The sequence below is a fragment of the Arabidopsis lyrata genome, assembly GCF_000004255.2.
Source record: "Arabidopsis lyrata subsp. lyrata unplaced genomic scaffold ARALYscaffold_3, whole genome shotgun sequence".
NCBI lineage: Eukaryota > Viridiplantae > Streptophyta > Magnoliopsida > Brassicales > Brassicaceae > Arabidopsis > Arabidopsis lyrata.
In genome coordinates, this window is record NW_003302553.1 from 13,346,294 (window position 1) to 13,355,319 (window position 9,026).

At 34.0% G+C, this 9,026-nt stretch overlaps 3 protein-coding genes across 3 annotated transcripts; 1 reads left to right on the forward strand and 2 right to left on the reverse strand.

Annotated features, from left to right (window-relative positions):
* Nucleotides 1-2,565: 2,565 nt before the first annotated feature.
* Nucleotides 2,566-5,272, forward strand: LOC9321818 (indole-3-glycerol phosphate synthase, chloroplastic). The gene is made up of 10 exons (XM_021031752.1): nt 2,566-2,882; nt 3,095-3,358; nt 3,434-3,610; nt 3,887-3,961; nt 4,052-4,096; nt 4,179-4,343; nt 4,448-4,526; nt 4,661-4,743; nt 4,842-4,910; nt 5,025-5,272. Exons 1-10 carry the CDS (start codon nt 2,718-2,720, stop codon nt 5,109-5,111), a joined length of 1,209 nt encoding a protein of 402 aa, XP_020887411.1. The 5' UTR covers nt 2,566-2,717; the 3' UTR covers nt 5,112-5,272.
* Nucleotides 5,273-5,290: 18 nt separating this feature from the next.
* Nucleotides 5,291-6,837, reverse strand: LOC9319705 (RPM1-interacting protein 4). The gene is made up of 3 exons (XM_002885706.2): nt 6,719-6,837; nt 5,679-5,861; nt 5,291-5,596 (listed from the first exon to the last, which is right to left on the reverse strand). The coding sequence occupies exons 1-3, from the start codon at nt 6,722-6,724 to the stop codon at nt 5,564-5,566; spliced, it is 222 nt and encodes a 73-aa protein (XP_002885752.2). The 5' UTR covers nt 6,725-6,837; the 3' UTR covers nt 5,291-5,563.
* An 891-nt stretch (nt 6,838-7,728) lies between these two features.
* On the reverse strand, nt 7,729-8,277 carry LOC9321819 (putative defensin-like protein 86). The gene is made up of 2 exons (XM_002885707.2): nt 8,199-8,277; nt 7,729-8,035 (listed from the first exon to the last, which is right to left on the reverse strand). The coding sequence occupies exons 1-2, from the start codon at nt 8,275-8,277 to the stop codon at nt 7,842-7,844; spliced, it is 273 nt and encodes a 90-aa protein (XP_002885753.1). The 3' UTR covers nt 7,729-7,841.
* Between the last annotated feature and the right edge of the window lie 749 nt (nt 8,278-9,026).

The following is a 9,026-nucleotide window of genomic DNA, read 5'->3' on the forward strand; positions in this document are numbered from 1 at the left end:
AAATATACACTTATTTAATATACCCCTAATAATTTAAATACAAAAGATGTAGTTTTGGATAAAAGTAGAAATTAGTTACAAAAATTGCATTGAAAATGTAAAACGTCATTTTCTTTTAAACAAAGAAATAACTCTAGAACGACACTCTTTGTGAAAGGGAGGGTATAATCTAATGAAATATATCATAAATAACAAAGCACAAACTCAATATTTTTTTTTATTTTGTTATACATATACAGTAAAACCTCTATAAATTGATAATGTTGGAACCGAGAAATTCTATTAATTTATAGAGGTATTAATTTATCGATAAATTAATAATTATCAATTTATAGAGAGATTTTACTAATTTTATAAAAAAAAATTATAAATCTACCTGAAAAGCAGTTTTTTCTTTATAATCAATTTCTTTCCGAAACCAATTACAAGTAGAAAATCAATCATTAAGTTTAAAAGACAACACAAACTTTTTCGAGGTGGTAAAAATATTAAAATTAAACTCTACCAAAAATTAATACAAATTTAAGAAAAACAAACAATACTAGAGTCATATTTCAATAAAAATTTTAAATATTATATATATATATATATATATATATATATATATATATTGATAAATTTATATAATTATTAATTTATAATATTGATGGGACCATATGTTTACATAGGATTTTTAAAAAAATTATTATCTTATTAATTTATCGATTTATGTTATTTTTTACACTGGTCCCAATTCGGGACCGGACGAAATTATTAATTTAGAGAGATTATTAATTTATCGAGTATTTATTTATAGAAGTTTTACTGTATATATATATATATATATATAAGCATTTATTTATTTTATCCTAAAATATAAATATCGATCGCAAAATATAAATATCCTAAAATATAAATATCCAATTAAACAGTTCCAGATTCTTTATTCGCAAAAGTGTTTAAAGGACGGTATTTTAGGAAATCCAATCCTTTGGAAAATATAAAATCATATTACCCATCATATGGATGGCGAAGTATATGTTCAGCTAGATCTTTGGTTAATAAAGGACTCATTAAAAGAGTCGGATCTGGGACATCCATCTCGGTGTGGGAGGATCCCTGGATTCCAGCTCAATTCCCGAGACCAGCAAAAAGTAATGGTTCAGTTGCTGACCCATCTTTAAAAGTTAAAGACCTTATAGATAGTCGATCAAACTTTTGGAATATTGATCTCTTAAAAGCGATCTTTAATCCAGAAGATGTCGCTCTAATAAGCGCCATACCTAAGGGTGCGCCAACAAAAGAAGATTCTTTGGATTGGCATTTTACAAAATCCGGAAAATATACAGTCAAATCGGGATATCATTCTGCACGGATGGAGAAGTCGGAGACCAATTCAAACTATTTTGGCCCTAACATCAACCCATTAAAAGCATATTCTTGGCAAGTGCAGTGTCCACCTAAGATACGCCATTTCATATGGCAAATCTTAACGGGATGTGTACCGGTTACGGAAAATTTACGGAAAAGAGGAATTGCTTGTGACAGGGGATGTGCCAGATGTGGGGCATCAGAGGAAACGATCAATCATACACTCTTTCAGTGCCACCCGGCACGGCAGATTTGGGCATTGTCACAGATTCCTACGGCTATGGGGATTTTCCCCACGGAATCTAATTTTACGAATTTGGATCACTTATTTTGGAGAATACCTACAGAATTTGATTCATCGGCCTTCCCATGGATTATTTGGTATATTTGGAAAGCAAGGAATGAAAAGATCTTTGAAAACATAGATACAGACCCAGCAGAAGTATTACGATTAGCGGAAAAAGAGGCACAATTGTGGCAGTCAGCTCAAATTGAGCTCCATAATGAGAATCATGGTTCTGTGAACTTGGTAAATCAAGATCGAGTGAGAGCTATTTCACTTGAGACGGAGTATTCGGGATACCGTTGTTTTGTGGATGGATCATGGAAAGAAAGTGATAAGTTCTCCGGTACAGGCTGGTTTTGTACATCGTCAAATGGAGAGCCGCCAACCATGGGAGCTGCGAACCTCCGTAGAAGTCTTTCTCCACTACATGCCGAAGTCGAGGCCCTTCTCTGGGCAATGAAGTGCGAAGTCTTTCTCCACTACATGCCGAAGTCGAGGCCCTTCTCTGGGCAATGAAGTGCATGATTGGTGCAGATAATCAGGAGGTAGCGTTCTTTACAGACTGTTCAGACCTGGTGAAGATGGTGTCTTCTCCAACCGAATGGCCGGCGTTTTCAGTGTATTTGGAGGAATTTCAGAGCGACAAGGAGGAGTTTTCATCTTTTTCTTTATCTTTAATTTTTCGTAGGGCTAATGTTAAGGCAGATAATCTGGCACGAAATGTTCGTACAAAACCGTTTCATATCACCTATATAAACAACATTCCTCAGGAATGACTCTTTTGAGCTCTAATTAATTACGGATGAAAAAAAAAAAAAAAAAAAAGACTAGACCAGTCTCTTGCTCAACGGTATTTTCACCAACCATTACAAAAAAAAATCGCCGTCAAACGTTGGTGTTCTTATTAACCCACGTGTTAATCACACCAACTACCAAAAATATTCAGAATCCAAATTTCTTGATTTGCTTCTATAAAAACTTTTGTTTGACCATCAATTACAAAACCCATTTGAATTTTTCCTTCTCGTGTGTGTTTAGTTTTGGTTTCTCCTTCAAAGTTTGAAACTTTTTTTTTCCGGCAATGGAGGGACTAGTTCCGGTACAGAGACTTCCGGTTAGAGTGGCTTCACCTTCTCTGTATCGGTGTAACAATTCTATCTCAATCAGACGTTCAATTTCAGGTTTTGCCATGGACAGGAAGATAAACTTTAGGGCTCCGCCGCAATTCTCGATCCGAGCTCAACAGGTACGGCCAAAGTTCTCCCATTTTTGATTCTTCTGTCTATGATTGATGATTTCTAACAACACCCTTAAATAAAGTTCAAGTCTTTCGTTTGATTCTTAATGATTTGTCACATTTTATGTTGTCTAAACCCTAGCTGGATCAAATTGGGATTTTCTAATTCTAATTCTATCAATTTGTTGCTGAAAGTGTTTGCCTTTTTTTGTTTTGGATAGTCGGATTTGAAGGAAAGCTTAGCTGTGTCTTCTTCATCAGTAGAGGATAAAGGAAATGCTCTTAGAATCAAGGAATGGGAAGTGGAGATGTATCAGGAGGAATTAGCCATTAGTCAAGGTATTAGGATAAGGAGAAAACCACCGAGTAAGGCTCCTTTGGGATACTCTGGACCATTTGAGTTGAGGTTGCATAATGATGATGCTGATTCTCCCCGTAATATCTTGGAGGAGATTACATGGTACAAAGACGAAGAAGTTTCGCGGGTAAAGACTTTCTCCTTAGAATGTGTTTGTTTATCCGAAGGTCTGTGACTTAATGGTTGTTTTTTCACTTTTCAGATGAAGGAACTAAACTCGCTTGACGCGCTGAAGAAAGCTGTAGAGGATGCTCCTCCGACTAGGGATTTTGTGGGGGCGCTTAGGATGGCTCATAAAAGAACTGGGTTCCCTGGGTTGATCGCTGAGGTTAAGAAGGCTTCTCCAAGTAGAGGAATCTTAAAAGAAAATTTTGACCCGGTATGTGATGCTGGTTTCTGTTTCTTTCTGTAATGACATTAGATCGTGTTCTTGAATTGAGTTAGTGGACTCTGATTAAGCGAGTAAAGGTTGATTCTTCAATGGATAAAAGATTGGAACATTGAGCATTGTAGTCTTTGGCTTTGGGTAGTAGATCAACATTTTTCTTTTTTCTTGTGAACGGTTCCCAATATGATTTGCTATTGTTCTTTTATCTAGACCTGCAAGGTCTTCATGATTCCTATGGCTGTGTTACTAATGCATATCGTCTTACAGGTCGAGATTGCTCAAGCTTATGAAAAAGGTGGAGCAGCATGCCTCAGCGTTTTGACAGACCAGAAGTATTTCCAGGTTCACTTGTGTATTCAGTTGCAGATATCTTATTCACATTTGTAACAAGTTTTTAACATGTATAATTTTTATCTTGATGTTGTTCAACAGGGAGGCTTTGAAAACTTGGAAGCAATTAGGAGCGCTGGTGTGAAGGTATTTTCTTAGCAAAGACTGGTGTTTTTGCAGCTTTATATTCAAAAAACTTTGTGTAAGCCATGCATTTCAATTATTGCAGTGTCCACTATTATGCAAAGAGTTTGTTGTAGATCCATGGCAGATCTACTATGCCCGGACTAAAGGTGCAGATGCAGTATTGCTTATTGCTGCTGTATTGACTGACCTAGAAATAACCTACTTGCTTAAGATCTGCAAGAAGCTTAGTTTGGCTGCACTTGTTGAGGTCTTTTTTCCTGCTTTGATTATAGTTAATCGGGTGACAAATTATTCACGTTGAAAGTTAGTATTATTTTTGTTTCACTCTTAATATTCTTGACTTTCAATTAGGTACATGATGAGAGAGAGATGGGTCGTGTGCTTGGAATAGAAGGAATCGAGCTTGTTGGCATCAATAACCGAAGCCTTGGTAATAAAGCTTTTGTACATATCGCTAGTTCTGATATCTGTGGTCTTAGAATGAGTTTATGAGGATGTGAGTTTTGTTGTGGAGAGTTTAGTTCAGTTGAGGAGTCTCACGAATCTAAAATGTTTGTGTTTCAGAAACATTTGAAGTGGACATCAGTAACACAAAGCAGCTTCTTGAAGGAGAGCATGGTAGACAAATCCGTGAGAGAGACATGATTGTAAGTACTTCCACTTTCCATTCTTCAATTGGTGTCTGTCAATTGCTGGAACATCATCCTGAGTCCTGACCATGATGATCCTGTTTTGTGGGTTTAAGGTGGTTGGCGAATCTGGTCTGTTTACACCAGATGACATTGCCTATGTACAAGCTGCCGGAGTAAAAGCGGTAAGCTTTCACATCCATCCATCCAAACATTTGGCTGCTTGAAACCTCTGCAAGCATTCATCAGATAATCGATTCGCTGAATTGCTGATGTATGAGCTTATTCTAATTTTACAGGTATTGGTTGGTGAGTCCATTGTGAAGCAGAACGACCCTGAGAAAGGAATAGCTGGACTTTTTGGCAGGAACATTTCTCATACTTAGAAAACCGTATCACCTAATTTTACATCTCCAAATATGTTTCCTAGTACATTTGTTTGTATCTTGCATTGTGAGTATTGAGGAAAGACTAGAAAGGCTTGTTGACTCTGATGTTTCAGACATTTTCAAATACCGTCGAATAAAGTGAATCGAATATGATTCAAGGTAGCTTCCATGGAACCGAAATCAACAGAGAGATAGCAATATTACGTTGTCATTAACTCACAGGTGAAGAATACAACCCATCACACCAATACATAGAAACGACGACATTGTTGTTATCTAAATACATTCATCCTTGCACAACAACCAGAGTCACTAAACACACCACTCAAAACATTTCTTACCAGAATCCAAAAGTGACTGTCATGGCTTCTCAGACAAGCTCCAGTCTTCTTGATGCAGTATGATTTTAGATATAGATAAACGACCTTCCAAGGCAAACACCTCTCCACTTATTCTGCGCGTATACAGCAAAACCATTTTTTCTGCAAATTATGCAAGAAACAGCATCAATAATACATCTATACTACGATGATTAAGATACGAAGAAGAGATGCTGCTGCTTACGGCGGGTTTCTCAAGAACTTCCCCATTTTTATTATATCCAGGTTCATCTTTCCCTGGTGAGTCGGATTTTCCACCTCCCTTTTTCTCGTTTCTAGCTTTGTTGAAGATAACAGTAAATCCCTCAGCTGATGAAGGGTCATTCACATCCCATTCGCCAAACTTTGGCAACGGGCGGCCCTTGTCCTACACACAATCCAAACATTTTAAGTCACCCGATTGTCCAAGACGATGAGTTCTAAAAGCCAACAACACTCACACAAAACATCCATTTCAAAAAAAATGTCATTAATACTTATATTGATTCTTTGCAAACCAAAATACTCAAGGTTGTTGTCTTCTATGATTTAACAGTATAAGAGCCTCTATGTCCAACACAACAACACGTAACAAACATATATTTAGGAAAAAGTTTCAGCAAAAGCAAGCTATATGCAAAGTATTGAAATCCAGAAGATGATATGCATAGACAACAACTATGCAATTTCTCATTGTCCCTACTTACTTACTGTTCAAGATCTTACCAAGACTTTCTCTTTGTCTATTCACTAATCTAGAATTAGCCAACTATATGAGAGCAGAGTCATTATGAAAGATTAACAAACCAATTTTATCTCAACACCAAAATCTTGAAACTAAAAGAATAGAAGAAACTGCAGAGATAACAAATCTTTGATTTTTTCCAACAGTAACTACAAATCTATACAAAAGATTAAACTTTTGTAAGATCAAGACAAGAAAGCTCCATTTTCAACAAGCAAAAACCATTATTACAGAATCCAAGAGTCAAAAAAACTCGCAGACGAATAAATCCAAATAAATAAAGGACCACAAGAAATGATAAATCTCAAAGCAAATCCAGATGAACAATCAGAAGAAAAAGCATCAAACTTTAACAATTTCACACAAAAAAAAAAAACAAGAAATCACATAAACATCAAAATCAATAGATGAAGAGACCAAAAACAGAAGAAACAAGAAATCTCAAGATTCATAGATTAAACAATATGGAGACAAAAGAGAGGGAGGGAGAGAGATCGTACTGCCATGGATTAAGGAAGAGCTGAGATGCGTTGTGGTGGTGGTCGTCTCCTTCCTCTGGGAGGTTTCCTCCTTTCAGCTTTTGTTTTATCTTTTTTGGTGAAATTTTTGGGGATTAGGCGAAAAAGAAGGAGCCATGGATTCTTGGGCCTTAATGGGCCCATTATGTCTTTTTTTTTTGCTATTTTGATTTGAACGTTTCAACAGTGAAGTAAACCATTCTTTTATCTCACTCTCGTCTCGCCGTTTTTTTATATCCCAAACTCGGTTATTATTATTTTTTTTTAATCTCAAAATCCGAAATAACCGGTTAACCAAAATAACCGACCGGTTCGTTGAGGTTTATCTGAAAAATCGCTGGCCCAGTTATAATGAACGGATTTACTTGTTAAAAATCTTGTTGGACGGATCGAATCGATCCGAACCGAATTGATCTGAACCGAATCGATTGTTAGACGGACCGAATTTAGAATTCTATTTAAATCTAGTGTTATTAAATTTATTGGTGTTAGAGTTCTATTAAATTAATTTCTACTGTTATTCAATTTATTGGTTTTAGAATTCTCTTAAATTTTTACTGTTATCCAATATTAAAATTGTTTTTAATGCCAATGTGATTTGATTAGAATTTAATAGAAATCAAAAGAAAAAAAACTTGAAGAAACAAATCTCACATTTTATGGTGTGATTTAGATAGAATTTTTCAAATTCTTTAATTCTTTTATTTTTCTATTCATTTTAATTTTAAAAAAAAATCAGTTATCGAATACACCCTCCTTTAGAGGTGTATCCAATCAAGTATGTTCAGTGATTTTTGTTATTATGTTTCTAGTAAAATAATTTGAAAGCATATGGTCTAAAGAAAATATTTTGGGAGAAGTAGTGATGAAGTGTTTTAAGGTTTAGAATGAAAATTTGGTGATGGTCATTTATGTCTAAATTGGGTAGAAGAAAGGTGAGCATGTTTGGCACAAAAGAGAATACATTTGATGGAGATTGTAGTGAGAAAAAGTAATGATAATGGATTTACAATTTGATTTGCGTAGAACTTGGATGCAATATTGTGAATCATCATGTAATATATTTTTATTCATATATTGAGGGTAAAGATGACATGAAATATTATTAAGGACTAGAAATAGGAGAACCATCTTGAGAACTGGCTAGACAACAACATTCAACTCCACCTTTCCGGTATCCTAATCCTAGACATTTCCCTTCTTCGTACCCTTCATCTATGCATGTTTCATTGCATTCATGTGTACTATAACATTTCATTCCACACTGTTTGATTTCTCTTATCTTGTTGATCATTTCTCCTGTTTGATTCATGAACAAAGATATCAACAATGTAAAAATGGTCAATAGAACATTTTAAGATTGGGTCTAGTTATTAGACTCAAATGGTAATAATATCCAATTTTCTTAAGATAATCTATGAATAATATGAGATAATTTGTTATAAACAGATAAATGTTTTACCTGAAATCATGGGAATAAAGATGAAAGTCGAAATCATCAACGAAAGTAATATAAGAGATGAAATTTGTTTGATGGCCATTAGATATATTTCTAGAGAATACACTAATTTTTTTCAGAAAATATTGTTAGATCTCACAAGAAAGTGAAACCTATAAAAGTAAAATTCAAAATCAGTGTAGAGTTAATAAATTTTGAAATAAGAGGAACATCTCTTATCTTCTTCAATAGAAAATATTCAACATTTTCGACGAAGTTTAATAGTATATTTAGGATTAACCTTTTTTTTGGTCAAAATATTGATGATTTATCTTTTGGCTTTATGATATTTCTATGATCTATTTTAATGGCTTTGACTAGAACTGAATAAATTAACATCATATGAACCATTCAAACTTACTTTAATAGATCTTCCATAATATTAAAGAATTTATCTGGAATCTTTCTTGATATATATTTTAATATATCTTCCATACCATATGGTAAATAATATATAATGAGTTTTTCATAGCAAATATTTTGTTTAATAGTTTTTTTTACATGATAATTTTAGTCATATGGTTTCATCATTTATTTGTGTTCCCCTTCGGTATTATTTTTTATTTTTTTTAAAAAAGTAGAATTCCCAAAATACCACTTTTATGATATACTTGTTTTTGGTCCATTTTCAAAAATACCACAAAATATGAATTTATAAAAAACAATCATATACTTCTACAGCGTACGTTATAAACAATGTTTAAAAAGTTTTATAAAATGTTAATAAGGTTTCATAGGATTTTTGAACAACTTTTCTCTTTATAATATTTTTGAAATATGATATCATAAAGA

Coding starts and splice junctions, on each gene's coding strand:
- LOC9321818 (XM_021031752.1), top strand. CDS start 2,718: ATGGAGGGACTAGTTCCGGTACAGAGACTTCCGGTTAGAGTGGCTTCA. Junction 4,097..4,178: donor TTAGGAGCGCTGGTGTGAAG/GTATTTTCTTAG, acceptor CAATTATTGCAG/TGTCCACTATTATGCAAAGA. Junction 4,744..4,841: donor TCCGTGAGAGAGACATGATT/GTAAGTACTTCC, acceptor TGTGGGTTTAAG/GTGGTTGGCGAATCTGGTCT.
- LOC9319705 (XM_002885706.2), bottom strand. Junction 5,597..5,678: donor AAGTTCTTGAGAAACCCGCC/GTAAGCAGCAGC, acceptor CATAATTTGCAG/AAAAAATGGTTTTGCTGTAT.
- LOC9321819 (XM_002885707.2), bottom strand. CDS start 8,277: ATGGCCATCAAACAAATTTCATCTCTTATATTACTTTCGTTGATGATT. Junction 8,036..8,198: donor CTTTATTCCCATGATTTCAG/GTAAAACATTTA, acceptor TGAATCAAACAG/GAGAAATGATCAACAAGATA.